Source organism: Haliotis rubra, unplaced genomic scaffold, assembly GCF_003918875.1.
Source record: "Haliotis rubra isolate DU_JTF1 unplaced genomic scaffold, ASM391887v1 Scf247, whole genome shotgun sequence".
NCBI lineage: Eukaryota > Metazoa > Mollusca > Gastropoda > Lepetellida > Haliotidae > Haliotis > Haliotis rubra.
In genome coordinates this window covers 925,111-942,311 of record NW_025766525.1, presented here as the reverse complement: position 1 = coordinate 942,311, position 17,201 = coordinate 925,111, and the positions used below count along the sequence as shown (strand labels likewise).

General features: G+C 46.2%; 1 protein-coding gene across 1 annotated transcript in view; it reads left to right on the top strand.

Moving 5' to 3' along the window:
• The window catches only part of LOC124279163 (activating signal cointegrator 1 complex subunit 3-like), a 60,030-nt gene extending 44,711 nt beyond the window's left edge, over nt 1-15,319 (top strand). Inside the window, 10 exon segments of the mRNA XM_046714964.1 lie at nt 2,491-2,716; nt 3,259-3,413; nt 7,239-7,337; nt 8,347-8,515; nt 11,266-11,486; nt 11,736-11,821; nt 12,193-12,359; nt 13,216-13,361; nt 14,703-14,823; nt 15,240-15,319. Of these exon segments, the coding sequence (XP_046570920.1) occupies nt 2,491-2,716; nt 3,259-3,413; nt 7,239-7,337; nt 8,347-8,515; nt 11,266-11,486; nt 11,736-11,821; nt 12,193-12,359; nt 13,216-13,361; nt 14,703-14,823; nt 15,240-15,319 (1,470 nt within the window).
• Nucleotides 15,320-17,201: the final 1,882 nt, after the last annotated feature.

Genomic DNA, 17,201 nt, shown 5'->3' with positions numbered 1-17,201 from the left:
ATGGAGATGGTGGCAGCCTGGACATGATGTCTGTAGGGCCTCCTGATGGAGATGATGGCAACCTGGACATGATGTCTGTAGGGCCTCCTGCTGGAGATGATGGCAGCCTGGACATGATGTCTGTAGGGCCTCCTGCTGGAGATGGTGGCAGCCTGGACATGATGTCTGTAGGGCCTGGCAACCTGGAGATGATGGCAACCTGGACATGATGTCTGTAGGGCCTCCTGCTGATGGAGATGATGGCAACCTGGACATGATGTCTGTAGGGCCTCCTGCTGGAGATGGAGATGATGGCAACCTGGACATGATGTCTGTAGGGCCTCCTGTGGAGATGATGGCAACTGGACATGATGTCTGTAGCCTCCTGGAGATGATGGCAACCTGGACATGATGTCTGTAGGGCCTCCTGTGGAGGGGCAGCCTGACATGATGTCTGTAGGGCCTCCTGCTGGAGATGATGGCAGCCTGACATGATGTCTGTAGGGCCTCCTGCTGGAGATGATGGCAACCTGGACATGATGTCTGTAGGGCCTGCTGGAGATGATGGCAACCTGGACATGATGTCTGTAGGGCCTCCTGATGGAGATGATGGCAACCTGGACATGATGTCTGTAGGGCCTCCTGCTGGAGATGATGGCAACCTGGACATGATGTCTGTAGGGCCTCCTGCTGGAGATGATGGCAACCTGGACATGATGTCTGTAGGGCCTCCTGATGGAGATGATGGCAACCTGGACATGATGTCTGTAGGGCCTCCTGATGGAGATGATGGCAACCTGGACATGATGTCTGTAGGGCCTCCTGCTGAGATGATGGCAACCTGGACATGATGTCTGTAGGGCCTCCTGCTGGAGATGGACATGGCAGCCTGGACATGATGTCTGTAGGGCCTCCTGATGGAGATGATGGCAACCTGGACATGATGTCTGTCTGTAGGGCCTCCTGGACATGATGTCTGTAGGGCCTCCTGAGGGCCTGGACCTGTAGGACTGCTGGAGATGATGGCAACCTGGACATGATGTCTGTAGGGCCTCCTGATGGAGATGATGGCAGCCTGGACATGATGTCTGTAGGGCCTCCTGCTGGAGATGATGGCAGCCTGGACATGATGTCTGTAGGGCCTCCTGATGGAGATGATGGCAACCTGGACATGATGTCAGTAGGGCCTCCTGATGGAGATGATGGCAGCCTTGACATGATGTCTGTAGGGCCTCCTGATGGAGATGATGGCAACCTGGACATGATGGGGCTGGGCATATCCATGTTACAGAATTCAGCCAAGAAATGTAACAACTCAAATAAACAAACACTTGTGAAGGTATCACTGACCAGTGAGATATCCATTCACACCAGTTTGGTTGATACCAGCCCACACTGGGACACTACTGGGACACCCTGACACTACTGGGACACCACTCTGACACCACTCTGACACTACTGTGACACCCTGACACTACTGTGACACCACTGTGACACTAATGTGATACCCTGACACCACTGTGACACTACTGTGACACCCTCACACCACTGTGACACTAATGTGATACCAGTGTGACACCCTGACACCACTGTTACACCCTGACACTACTTTGACACCAGCGTGACACCCTGACACCAGTGTGACACCCTGACACTACTGTGACACCCTGACACCACTGTGACACTACTGTGACACCCTGACAATACTGTGACACCCTGACACTACTGTGACACCCTGACAATACTGTGACAACAGTGTGACACCCTGACACTAGTTTGACACCATTGTGACACTACTTATACTACTGGGACACCACTGGGACACTAATGTGACACCATTGTGACACTAATGTGATACCACTGACACTAATGTGACACCACTGTGACACCCTGACACTACTCTGACACCACTGGGACACCACTGTGACACCCTGTCACCACTGGGACACCCTGACACTACTGTGACACCACTTTGACACCCTCACACCACTGTGACACTACTGTGACACCCTGACACCACTGTGACACCCTGACAGTACTGTGACACCCTGACACCAGTGTGACACCATTGTGACACTACTTATACTACTGGGACACCACTGTGACACTAATGTGACACCCTGACACCACTGTGACACCATTGTGACACTACTTATACTACTTGGACACCACTGTGACACCAATGTGACACCACTGTGACACCCTGACACTACTGTGACACTTCTGTGCCCTTACTGATTGACCATTGTCAGGGGGTGGTGCCCTGACATGCTCCACACCACATCTTCTACATCATTTTCTGCCATGTACAGATTGGAGGCAAAACTTCAGTTCATCTGTGAACATACTGTCAAGGTTATCTTTTGCTGATTTGTTATATCTGATTGGCAATCAGGGTAGCATTAAGATTAGGACATGGACTGAACTGAATGATTGTTGCATGATATGTGTATATAGACAGAAGCTTCAACTTGCCTGTTGTTCCATGTTGAAGTGTTTGATCCTCCACAGAATGCCTCCAGGATCATGCGAGCTCTGTTTGAGATGGCGCTGAAGAAGGGTTGGCCAGTGATGGCAGGTCGGCTGTTGGCACTCAGCAAGGTGGTGGACAAGAGGCTGTGGGCACACGAACACCCACTGCGACAGTTCCCCATTCTCTCCCAGGAAATCCTCAACAAGATTGAAGCCAGGAACCTTTACATAGACCGACTGAAAGACATGGATGCCAAGGAAATAGGTAGGGCTGTCATCTTAGCTGGTTCATAAGATCAGAAACCTTTGCACCTAGAGAGTGACATGGTTGCCAGGGAAATGGGTAGGGCTGTCATCTTAGCTGGTTCATAAGATCAGAAACCTTTGCACCTAGAGATGGACATAGTTGCCAGGGAAATAGGTAGGGCTGTCATCTTAGCTGGTTCATAAAATCAGAAACCTTTGCACCTAGAGAGAGACATGGTTGCCAGGGAAATAGGTAGGGCTGTCATCTTAGCTGGTTCATAAGATCAGAAACCTTTGCACCTAGGGAGAGTCATGGTTGCCAGGGAAATGGGTAGGGCTGTCAGGAAGCTGTTTCAGGATGTTCTGTAGTAATAATGAGAGATTCAGCAGGGTTACTGTATTAATGCTTTGGTACTCAATTTAGGAGTTACCTCCTTGGTAAAAAAAGCGCATTGCTCTTGTTGCAATAATGTTGCTGAAACAAAAGCTAAGCTGGTCCTATTCATTCTGCATCACTGTAGGAATACTGTTGTAAAGGTTTGTGATGGTTCTGTTACCTAGGCCACATAGTCCACCACGTCAGGATGGGGGCCATCATCAAGAGATGTGTCAACCAGATTCCTGCACTCATTCTGGACGCAAGCATACAACCAATCACCCGCACTGTTCTCAGAGTGAGGCTCACCATCACTGCTGACTTCAGCTGGGATGATAAGGTGAGAGACATACCATCAGATAATACAGCCATAGTGTTGCCTTGAGTTAGCTGAGTGAGAGAGGTGAGAGAGATACCATCAGATAATACAGCCATAGTGTGGCCTTGAGTCAGCTGAGTGAGAGAGGTGAGAGAGATACCATCAGATAATACAGCCATAGTGTTGCCTTGAGTCAGTTGAGTGAGTGAGGTGAGAGAGATACCATCAGATAATACAGCCATAGTGTGGCCTTGAGTCAGTTGAGTGAGTGAGGTGAGAGAGACACCATCAGATAATACAGCCATCGTGTGGCCTTGAGTCAGTTGAGTGAGTGAGGTGAGAGAGATACCATCAGATAATACAGCCATAGTGTTGCCTTGAGTCAGTTGAGTGAGTGAGGTGAGAGAGACAGCACCAGATAATACAGCCATAGTGTTGCCTTGAGTTAGCTGAGTGAGTGAGGTGAGAGAGATACCATCAGATAATACAGCCATAGTGTTGCCTTGAGTCAGCTGAGTGAGAGAGGTGAGAGAGATACCATCAGATAATACAGCCATAGTGTTGCCTTGAGTCAGTTGAGCGAGTGAGGTGAGAGAGATACCATCAGATAATACAGCTATCGTGTGGCCTTGAGTCAGCTGAGTGAATGAGGTGAGAGAGATACCATCAGATAATACAGCCATAGTGTTACCTTGAGTCAGCTGAGTGAGTGAGGTGAGAGAGACACCATCAGATAATACAGCCATAGTGTTGCCTTGAGTCAGCTGAGTGAGTGAGGTGAGAGAGATACCATCAGATAATACTGCCATAGTGTTACCTTGAGTCAGTTGAGTGAGTGAGGTGAGAGAGATACCATCAGATAATACAGCCATAGTGTTGCCTTGAGTCAGTTGAGTGAGAGAGGTGAGAGAGATACCATCAGATAATACAGCCATAGTGTGGCCTTGAGTCAGCTCAGGAGCTGAGGAAGAGAGAGGTGAGAGAGATACCATCAGATAATACAGCCATAGTGTTGCCTTGAGTCAGCTGGTGGTGAGGTGAGAGAGAGATACCATCAGATAATACTGCCATAGTGTGGCCTTGAGTCAGTTGAGTGAGTGAGGTGAGAGAGATACCATCAGATAATACTGCCATAGTGTGGCCTTGAGTCAGTTGAGTGAGTGAGGTGAGAGAGACACCATCAGATAATACAGCTATCGTGTGGCCTTGAGTCAGCTGAGTGAGTGAGGTGAGAGAGATACCATCAGATAATACAGCCATAGTGTTGCCTTGAGTCAGTTCAGTGAGAGAGGTGAGAGAGATACCATCAGATAATACAGCCATAGTGTTGCCTTGAGTCAGCTGAGTGAGAGAGGTGAGAGAGATACCATCAGATAATACAGCCATAGTGTTGCCTTGAGTCAGCTGAGTGAGTGAGGTGAGAGAGATACCATCAGATAATACAGCCATAGTGTTGCCTTGAGTCAGCTGAGTGAGAGAGGTGAGAGAGATACCATCAGATAATACAGCCATAGTGTTGCCTTGAGTCAGCTGAGTGAGTGAGGTGAGAGAGAGATACCATCAGATAATACAGCCATAGTGTTGCCTTGAGTCAGCTGAGTGAGAGGAGGTGAGAGAGATACCATCAGATAATACAGCCATAGTGTTGCCTTGAGTCAGCTGAGTGAGAGAGGTGAGAGAGATACCATCAGATAATACAGCCATAGTGTTGCCTTGAGTCAGCTGAGTGAGAGAGGTGAGAGAGATACCATCAGATAATACAGCCATAGTGTTGCCTTGAGTCAGCTGAGTGAGTGAAGTGAGAGAGATACCATCAGATAATACAGCCATAGTGTTGCCTTGAGTCAGCTGGAGTGAGGGGAGGTGAGAGAGAGCCATACCATCAGATAATACAGCCATAGTGTTGCCTTGAGTCAGTTGAGTGAGTGAGGTGAGAGAGACACCATCAGATAATACAGCCATAGTGTTGCCTTGAGTCAGCTGAGTGAGTGAGGTGAGAGAGATACCATCAGATAATACAGCCATAGTGTTGCCTTGAGTTAGCTGAGTGAGTGAGGTGAGAGAGATACCATCAGATAATACAGCCATAGTGTTGCCTTGAGTCAGCTGAGTGAGAGGTGAGAGAGATACCATCAGATAATACAGCCATAGTGTGGCCTTGAGTCAGTTGAGCGAGTGAGGTGAGAGAGACACCATCAGATAATACAGCCATAGTGTTGCCTTGAGTCAGTTGAGTGAGAGAGGTGAGAGAGATACCATCAGATAATACAGCCATAGTGTTACCTTGAGTCAGTTGAGTGAGTGAGGTGAGAGAGACAGCATCAGATAATACAGCCATAGTGTGGCCTTGAGTCAGCTGAGTGAGAGAGATACCATCAGATAATACAGCCATAGTGTGGCCTTGAGTCAGCTGAGTGAGTGAGGTGAGAGAGATACCATCAGATAATACAGCCGTAGTGTGGCCTTGAGTCCGCTGAGTGAGTGAGGTGAGAGAGACACCATCAGATAATACAGCCATAGTGTGGCCTTGAGTCAGCTGAGTGAGTGAGGTGAGAGAGATACCATCAGATAATACAGCCATAGTGTGGCCTTGAGTCAGCTGAGTGAGTGAGGTGAGAGAGATACCATCAGATAATACAGCCATAGTGTTGCCTTGAGTCAGTTGAGTGAGTGAGGTGAGAGAGACAGCATCAGATAATACAGCCATAGTGTGGCCTTGAGTCAGCTGAGTGAGAGAGATACCATCAGATAATACAGCCATAGTGTGGCCTTGAGTCAGCTGAGTGAGTGAGGTGAGAGAGATACCATCAGATAATACAGCCATAGTGTGGCCTTGAGTCAGCTGAGTGAGTGAGGTGAGAGAGACACCATCAGATAATACAGCCATAGTGTGGCCTTAGGTCAGCTGAGTGAGTGAGGTGAGAGAGACACCATCAGATAATACAGCCATAGTGTTGCCTTGAGTCAGCTGAGTGAGTGAGGTGAGAGAGATACCATCAGATAATACAGCCATAGTGTGGCCTTGAGTCAGCTGAGTGAGTGAGGTGAGAGAGATACCATCAGATAATACAGCCATAGTGTGGCCTTGAGTCAGCTGAGTGAGTGAGGTGAGAGAGATACCATCAGATAATACAGCCATAGTGTGGCCTAGAGTCAGCTGAGTGAGAGAGGTGAGAGAGATACCATCAGATAATACAGCCATAGTGTGGCCTTGAGTCAGCTGAGTGAGTGAGGTGAGAGAGACAGCATCAGATAATACAACCATAGTGTGGCCTTGAGTCAGCTGAGTGAGTGAGGTGAGAGAGACACCATCAGATAATACAGCCATAGTGTGGCCTTGAGTCAGCTGAGTGAGTGAGGTGAGAGAGACAGCATCAGATAATACAGCCATAGTGTGGCCTTGAGTCAGATGAGTGAGAGACAGGATCTGTCTCTGTGATGCATATGATTGGCCTTTCAACACTGTCCTTGTCAGTCTTTTAATTTATTTTTAGCTGATCAGCTCAAGTCAGATTTATTAATTTTATCATTACAGCATATATCTTGAGAACCATATATAATTTGTGGTATATTTAAACCCTGTGTAGAAGTAGTTCTCCATGATAATTGCTGTGTAGGTCCAGTAATTTTGCTGTGGCAAGATAGAACATGGTCAACAAGAACTTTGGCTGGTTGAGTCGACCATTTATAGACCGCTATCAGGATGCCAGGACAGAAAGTCATAGGTGCCCATATTCTTCATTCACCTTGGAATTGAAGCTTCCACGAATCCCTAGTGTCTGTAAAATTGACAGTTATTGCCATGACTACAGGCGTCATAGTGATGATGTGTTGAATTGACAACAGGTTCATGGCAGCTCAACGGAGCCATTCTGGGTGTGGGTGGAGGACCCTGACAATAACCACATCTACCATTCTGACTACTTCCTGCTCCACAAGAAACATGTAGGTGGCGCTACTGTGTTGCATTGTGGGATCAACAGTCACCCTGAAAAGAATATATGCCTTTGTAATAACACAAGAATTAATCTGTATTATAGGGGAAAGATGTATAAAACTGTATTGTAGGGGAAAGATGTATAAAACTGTATTATAGGGGAAAGATGTATAAAACTGTATGATAGGGGAAAGATGTATAAAACTGTATTGTAGGGGAAAGATGTATAAAACTATTGTAGGGGAAAGATGTATAAAACTGTATTGTAGGGGAAAGATGTATAAAACTGTATTGTAGGGGAAAGATGTATAAAACTGTATTGTAGGGGAAAGATGTATAAAACTGTATTGTAGGGGAAAGATGTATAAAACTGTATTATAGGGAAAGATGTATAAAACTGTATTGTAGGGGAAAGATGTATAAAACTGTATTGTAGGGGAAAAGATGTATAAAACTGTATTGTAGGGGAAAGATGTATAAAACTGTATTGTAGGGAAAGATGTATAAAACTGTATTGTAGGGGAAAGATGTATAAAACTGTATTGTAGGGGAAAGATGTATAAAACTGTATTGTAGGGGAAAGATGTATAAAACTGTATTGTAGGGGAAAGATGTATAAAACTGTATTGTAGGGGAAAGATGTATAAAACTGTATTGTAGGGGAAAGATGTATAAAACTGTATTGTAGGGGAAAGATGTATAAAACTGTATTGTAGGGGAAAGATGTATAAAACTGTATTGTAGGGGAAAGATGTATAAAACTGTATTGTAGGTTCAATATAAGTCAAGAGTTTAGACAGGGATGGGATCTGCAGTTAATGTGTGAAAAACTCTGTTTTTTATGAAGTAAAATTGATAAAAGTATAGTGTCTAGTTTCTTATTTGCACAAAGTAAGAGCTTAAGTTTTTATCTGAAAATGTCTTTTGTATATGGAACTTTGAAGCCTCTGTGTGTTACATATGCCAATATGATCATGAGACTATGATGTAATATATACAATGTGGATATACCTCTAGGTTGTGAAGGATGAACCCCAGAGCTTGGTGTTCACCATACCGATCTTCGAGCCGCTGCCAACCCAGTACTACATAAGGGCAGTGTCAGACCGGTGGCTCGGGTCAGAGGCTGTCTTTCCCATCTCCTTCCAACACCTCATCCTGCCGGAGAGACATCCTCCTCACACAGGTAACACACATCACTGATAGTACGCCCCACAAACAGGTAGCAGTCGACACTAATAGTACTCCCAACAAACAGGTAGCAGTCAACACTAATAGTACTCCCCACAAACAGGTAGCAGTCCACACTAATAGGACTCCCCACAAACAGGTAGCAGTCGACACTAATAGTACTCCACACAAACAGGTAGCAGTTGACACTAATAGTACTCCCCACAAACAGGTAGCAGACGTCACTAATAGTACTCCCCACAAACAGGTAGCAGACGTCACTAACAGTACTCCCAACAAACAGGTAGCAGTTGACACTAATAGTACTCCACACAAACAGGTAGCAGACGTCACTAACAGTACTCCCAACAAACAGGTAGCAGTCGACACTAACAGTACTCCACACAAACAGGTAGCAGTTGACACTAATAGTACTCCACACAAACAGGTAGGTAGCAGTCCAGATCGTCACTAATAGTACTCCCCACAAACAGGTAGCAGTTGACACTAACAGTACTCCACACAAACAGGTAGCAGACATCACTAACAGTACAACAAACAGGTAGCAGTCGACACTAATAGTACTCCCACACAAACAGGTAGCAGTCGTCACTAATAGTACTCCCCACAAACAACAGGTAGCACTCCCAACAAACAGGTAGCAGTCGACACTAATAGTACTCCCCACAAACAGGTAGCAGTCCACACTAATAGTACTCCCCACAAACAGGTAGCAGACGTCACTAACAGTACTCCCCACAAACAGGTAGCAGTTGACACTAATAGTACTCCCACAAACAGGTAGCAGACGTCACTAATAGTACTCCCCACAAACAGGTAGCAGTAGACACTCAGGCCCCACAAACAGGTAGCAGTTGACACTAATAGTACTCCCACAAACAGGTAGCAGTCGACACTACCCACAAACAGGTACTCTAATAGTACCCCCACAAACAGGTAGCAGTCGTCACTAATAGTACTCCCCACAAACAGGTAGCAGTTGACACTAATAGTACTCCCCACAAACAGGTAGCAGTCGTCACTAATAGTACTCCCCCACAAACAGGTAGCAGAGCAGTCACTAATGGTACTCCCCACAAACAGGTAGCAGTCGACACTCCCCACAAACAGGTAGCAGTTGACACTAATAGTACCCACACAAACAGGTAGCAGTACACTCCCAATAGTACTCCCACAAACAGGTAGCAGTCGACACTAATAGGACTCCCCACAAACAGGTAGGCAGTCTCACTAATAGTACTCCCCACAAACAGGTAGCAGTCGACACTAATAGTACTCCCACAAACAGGTAGCAGTCGCCACTAATAGTACTCCCACAAACAGGTAGCAGACGTCACTACACTAGGTACTCCCCACAAACAGGTAGCAGTCGACACTAATAGTACTCCCCACAAACAGGTAGCAGTCGACACTAATAGTACTCCCCACACAAACAGGTAGCAGTCGTCACTAATAGTACTCCCAACAAACAGGTAGCAGTCGACACTAATAGTACTCCCCACAAACAGGTAGCAGTCGACACTAATAGTACTCCCCACAAACAGGTAGCAGTTGACACTAATAGTACTCCACACAAACAGGTAGCAGTCGTCACTAATAGTACTCCCCACAAACAGGTAGCAGTTGACACTAATAGTACTCCCCACAAACAGGTAGCAGACGTCACTAATAGTACTCCCCACAAACAGGTAGCAGTCGTCACACTAATAGTACTCCCCACAAACAGGTAGCAGACGTCACTAATAGTACTCCCCACAAACAGGTAGCAGTCGACACTAATAGTACTCCCACAAACAGGTAGCAGTCGACACTAATAGTACTCCCCACAAACAGGTAGCAGTTGACACTAATAGTACTCCACACAAACAGGTAGCAGACGTCACTAATAGTACTCCCCACAAACAGGTAGCAGTCGACACTAATAGTACTCCCCACAAACAGGTAGCAGTCGACACTAATAGTACTCCCCACAAACAGGTAGCAGTCCACACTAATAGGACTCCCCACAAACAGGTAGCAGTCCACACTAATTAGTACTCCCCACAAACAGGTAGCAGTCGACACTAATAGTACTCCCCACAAACAGGTAGCAGTCCACACTAATAGTACTCCCCACAAACAGGTAGCAGTCCACACTAATAGGTAATAGTCTCCACAAACAGGTAGCAGTCCACACTAATGGTACTCCCCCACAAACAGGTAGCAGCGCATTGCACAGACTAATAGCAGTACTCCCACACAAACAGGTAGCAGATGTGACCAATAGTACTCCCCACACATAGCAGCTCACAGGTAGCAGACACATCACTGATAGTATCACCTTCCCTGGTAGCCAGTAGTAGGGGTGTCATTACTCCCACAAACAGGTAGCAGGCGTCACTAATAGTACTCCCCACAAACAGGTAGCAGTCCACACTATTAGTACTCCCCCACAAACAGGTAGCAGTCCACACTAATAGTACTCCCACTAAACAAACAGGATTCACACTAATAGTACTCCCCACAAACAGGCAGCACATCACTAATAATAATTCCCACAAACAGGTAGCAGTCGTACTCCCACTATGCAGTACATCCACATGTAGATTCAGATGACGCTTAGCAGTACTCCACATGTAGATGGCAGATGTAACCTATTGTACTGCCAGGAAGCACACATCACTGATAGTATCACCTTCACCGTAGCAGTCCAGCCAGTTAGTAGGGGTGTCATTGTTTACCTTATTGTACTGTATTTGTTTCCAGAGCTGCTCGACCTGCAGCCCCTGCCAGTGACAGCCCTGAAGAACCCCCAGTATGAAGCCCTGTATCGCTTCACTCACTTCAACCCCATCCAGACCCAGATATTCCACACAGTGTACCACAATGACTGCAACGTGTTGCTTGGGGCACCCACTGGTTCCGGGAAGACAGTTGCTGCTGAGTTGGCAATATTCCGGATATTCAACCAGTACCCCAAACATAAGGTGGGTATTTGTGTCATGGAGATAATTCATATTCTGTCACAAGCTTATGATACTAAAAAGCCTCAGTGTGTTATGATAAAACAATACAGCTTATCTACATCTTGGTCAGGATGCTCTAGAAGTCACTGCTGTCACAGACAAATGGTCATGTGGAGACCTGGATACCACTGTGTAATGTTTCTGTGTGATTCAGCCAAGTCAGCTGTGATTATTTTCTCCAAATTGACTGTAAGATATGTATGTTGTCAGGCAGTGTATATTGCTCCTCTGAAGGCTCTGGTCCGAGAGAGGATGGATGATTGGAAGGTCAGGATAGAGCAGAAGCTGGGCAAGAAGTAAGTACAGAGATGTGTGCGTATCTCTCTCTCTGTCTCTGTCTCTCTCTGTCTGTCTCTCTCTCTCTCTCTCTCTCTCTCTCTCTCTCTCTCTCTGTCTCTCTGTCTCTGTCTCTCTCTCCCTCTTCATTCTGTCTGTCTGTGTTTGTATATTCATCTGTCAGTTTCTTTGTGTGTGTGTGTGTCTCTGTGTGTGTCACTTGGGGATGATGGCATATCTTTATTTATGTATCTACTGCTTCAGTGTGTGTTATAGAAGATATATTATCTCCTGAACTGTTATCATAACAATCTCAGTAAGTGAAGATTTTAAGACTCTACATGTGACAAATAGTCCTGTCCAGAGTGCATGTGTTATTTGGTTCCTCCAGAGTGGTGGAGTTGACCGGAGATGTAACACCAGACATGCGAGCTGTGGCCAATGCTGACCTGATAGTGACAACACCGGAGAAATGGGATGGAGTGAGTCGGTCGTGGCAGACTCGGAGCTACGTCAAGTCTGTAGCCCTGCTGGTCATCGATGAAATCCACCTGCTTGGTGAGTCTTGTTTTTCATATCCACCTGCTTGGTGAGTCTTGTTTTTCATAAGTCCAAGATAGCAGCATGATAGTTCCCATAACTGGTATTGTCATCCACAGGCATAGTGTGTGAAGTCAACCAACAGTTGCTGGAATATTGCTGACAATGAAACATTCTTGAGCATAATTTTTAGTTGAATATCCTAATGTTGTAGGAGCCACTGTTGTGCTATATATATACAATATTTCTTATATATATACCATTTGACTAGGGGTGGGCGATAATACCGGTTAACCGGTATATTTCAATTCGAACTTCACAATACAATATATTGCAGTACACTTTTCGCAAACCGGTTCACCCGATACAGTCGGTAATTTTCGTGACGTAATCAAAACTACTAACAACATTTGTATTTCCTTCATAATTATACATTAATAGTTTCAGAATGTTTATTGGTCATATAATTGCATTTGCATGACTTTTAAACCATATAAATAAATAAAAATAGATTGGTACCGGCACTCGTTGTAAGGATAAACAAAACAAAATGGCGGGAGCCGCTGCAGACGTTTTTTTCTCTAGTTCCAAACTTTAGAGCGAAGTCTTCAATTTGGAAACATTTTTAATTGATCTCTTGGACAATCACATCTGACTCCTGACAGTGGCCAGTGGCATTGTTTCAAAAGAAAGGAAACAGTAATTTCATTACCTTAACCCATGTGTTACACGTTCACAATATATTGCAATTCATATTGCAATACGCCAACACATATCACAATATATCGCAATACGAACATTTTGGCAATACCCAACCCTACATTTGACATGGTGCATTTCAGTGTTGTCATACCTCTGAAACATTTGACTGCAGGTGATGATCGAGGTCCTGTTCTGGAGGTCATTGTCTCTCGGACAAACTTCATCTCCAGCACCACCATGACCAAGGTTCGAGTTGTTGGCCTCTCCACAGCTCTGGCCAATGCACGAGACCTTGCAGACTGGTTGGCCATTAAACAGGTAGAATATCAACAGTGCTGTTCAAATAATGGGTCACTCTGAAGATATCATCATCCACATAAATATCGAGCAATATTATTTATGGCTCATTGCTCATAGGCACCATCATGGGTCAGGTGGCAAGGCTTGGGGATGATGGCTTGGGGATGATGGCTTGGGGATGATGGCTTGGGGATGATGGCTAGGGGATGATGGCTTGGGGATGATGGGATGATGGCTTGGGGATGATGTCTTGGGGATGATGTCTAGGGGATGATGGCTTGGGGATGATGGCTTGGGGATGATGGCTAGGGGATGATGGCTTGGGGATGATGGCTTGGGGATGATGGCTTGGGGATGATGGGATGATGGCTTGGGGATGATGGCTTGGGGATGATGGCTTGGGGATGATGGCTTGGGGATGATGGCTTGGGGATGATGGCTTGGGGATGATGGCTTGGGGATGATGGCTTGGGGATGATGGCTGGGATGGGCTTGGGGATGATGGCTTGGGGATGATGGGGGATGATGGCTTGGGGATGATGGGGGATGATGGCTTGATGGCTTAGGGATGATGATGGCTTAGGGATGATGGCTAGGGGATGATGGCTTGGGGATGATGGGGATGATGGCTTGGGGATGATGGCTTGGGATGATGGCTTGGGATGATGGCTAGGGATGATGGCTTAGGGATGATGGGGGATGATGTCTAGGGATGATGGCTTGGGGATGATGGCTAGGGATGATGGGATGATGGCTTGGGATGATGATGGGATGATGGATGGCTTAGGGATGATGGCATGGGATGATGGCTTTGGGGATGATGGCTTGGGGATGATGGGGGATGATGATGGCTTGGGGATGATGGCTAGGGATGATGGCTTGGGGATGATGGGATGATGTCTAGGGATGATGGCTAGGGGGGATGATGGCTTGGGATGATGGCTTGGGGATGATGGCTTGGGGATGATGGGGATGATGGGGATGATGGCTTGGGGGATGATGGCTTGGGGATGATGGGATGATGGATGGCTTCAGGGATGATGGCTTGGGATGATGGCTAGGGGGATGATGGCTTGGGGATGATGGCTAGGGGATGATGGCTTGGGGATGATGGCTAGGGGATGATGGCTTGGGGATGATGGCTAGGGGATGATGGCTTGAGAATGATGGCTTGGGGATGATGGCTTGTCTTTATGTGGACTGGTGCTCACAATATCAATCACTTAATCTTCTGTTCCAGACATGTATGTTTACAGGCCTCCTCTCACTCGGGAAAATATATCACTGTTGCTTTTAGTTTACATTTCCATCTTGTTATTCTGGCCTTTATTACAGAAAACTTTAAATGATATGTTTCAGATGGGTCTGTTCAACTTCCGTCCATCTGTCCGTCCTGTTCCACTTGAGGTTCACATCAATGGTTTCCCAGGACAACACTACTGTCCCTGCATGGCGACCATGAACAAACCCACATTCCAGGGTGAGGGGACTTGTTGTCTTTGTGTTGGGCTGGTCATGGATGATGATGATGATGATAGTGGTGGTGATGATAATGATGATGATGATGATGATGATAATAGTGGTGGTGTTGGTGGTGGTGGTGATGATGGTGGTGGTGATGATGATGATGATGATGATGATGATGATGATGATGATGACGATGACGATGATGATGATGGTAGTGGTGGTGATGATGATAGTGGTGGTGGTGGTGATGATGATGATGGTGGTGGTAGCGGTGGTGTTGATGATGATGATGATGATGATGATGATAGTGGTGGTGGTGATGATGACGATGACAACGACGATGATGGTGGTGGTGGTGGCGATGATTATGATGATGATTATGATGATGATGTAATAGATGCTGACAAATTCATTGTTTTTTCCTTCAAGCTGTGAAGACCCACTCCCCTGAGAAGCCAGTGTTGGTGTTTGTGTCGTCCCCGTCGCCAGACACGCCTCACTGCCCTTGATCTCATTGCCTTCCTTGCTGCCGAGGACAACCCTAAGCAGTGGCTGCACATGGCTGAGATGGAGGTAGGACCTGGTCATGTTTATAGAGAATCATGTCATGTGGGTGATGTTCAGTCCTAGATTGTCGTTTCTTTGTCATACACATGCTCATGTTGTCAAGGTCTGAGAACATCACTCACTCTCTCACTCACTCACCCATCCACCCACAAGCCCACCCACCCACTCACTGTGATTTGTATGGATTCCATACACAGACTTCAGTTAGTGGGCTTTATGGGAGTCTGACAGTGTTTTCTTGTGTTTTGAAAGTGTATTTTAAGGGTGTGTGAAAAAGGGTTTTGTGGATGTGTAAAAGTAGGTTTTATGGTAGTCTTGTCAGTGGGTTTTATGGTAGTCTTGTCAGTGGGTTTTATGGAAGTTTCAGTGTGGTTTACATCGGCATCTGGCAGTGGGGTTTTTATGGGTGTTTGACAGTGTGGCTTTTTTGCAGTCTGACAGTTGGTCTATGGCTGTGAAAGTGGTTTTTAAGGATGTTTGACAGTAGTGTTTTATAGGTTTATTTCTGTTTGCCAGTTTAATGGGTGTCTAACAACGTCTTTACTGGATGTCTGACAGTAGGTTTAATGGATGTCTGACAGTAGGTTTAATGTGTGTCAACAATGGGTTTACTGGGTGTCTGACAATGGGTTTACTGGGTGTCTGACAGTAGGGTGTCTGACAATGGGTTTACTGCGTGTCTGACAGTGGGTTTACTGTGTGTCTGACAATGGGTTTACTGGTGTCTGACAATGGGTTTACTGGGTGTCTGACAGTGGGTTTACTGGGTGTCTGACAGTGGGTTTACTGGGTGTCTGACAGTGGGTTTACTGGGTGTCTGACAATGGGTTTACTGGGTGTCTGACAATGGGTTTACTGGGTGTCTGACAATGGGTTTACTGGGTGTCTGACAATGGGTTTACTGGGTGTCTGACAGTGGGTTTACTGGGTGTCTGACAATGGGTTTACTGGGTGTCTGACAGTAGGTTTACTGCGTGTCTGACAGTGGGTTTACTGGGTTTCTGACAGTGGGTTTACTGTGTCTGACAATGGGTTTACTGGGTGTCTGACAATGGGTTTACTGGGTGTCTGACAGTGGGTTTACTGGGTGTCTGACAGTGGGTTTTACTGGGTGTCTGACAGTAGGTTTACTGGGTGTCTGACAATGGGTTTTACTGGGTGTCTGACAATGGGTTTACTGGGTGTCTGACAGTAGGTGTCTGACAGTGGTTTAATCTGACTGGTGTCTCTGACAAAGGGTTTACTGGGTGTCTGACAGTGGGTGTCTACTGGGTGTCTGACAATGGGTTTACTGGGGTTTACTGTGTCTGACAGTAGGTTGTAATGGGTGTCTGACAATGGGTTTACTGGGTGTCTGACAGTAGGTTTACTGGGTGTCTGACAATGGGTTTACTGGGTGTCTGACAGTAGGTTTAATGTGTGTCTGACAATGGGTTTACTGGGTGTCTGACAGTGGGTTTACTGGGTGTCTGACAGTAGGTTTAATGTGTCTGACAGTAGGTTTACTGGGTGTCTGACAGTGGGTTTACTGGGTGTCTGACAGTGGGTTTACTGGGTGTCTGACAGTAGGTTTACTGGGTGTCTGACAATGGGTTTACTGGGTGTCTGACAGTAGGTTTACTGGGTGTTTTACTGGGTGTCTGACAGTAGGTTTACTGGATGTCTGACAGTGGGTTTTACTGGGTGTCTGACAGTGGGTTTACTGGGTGTCTGACAGTAGGTTTACTGTGTGTCTGACAGTAGGTTTACTGGGTGTCTGACAGTGGCTTTACTGGAGTGTCTGACAATGGAGTTTACTGGGTGTCTGACAAGTAGGTTTAATGT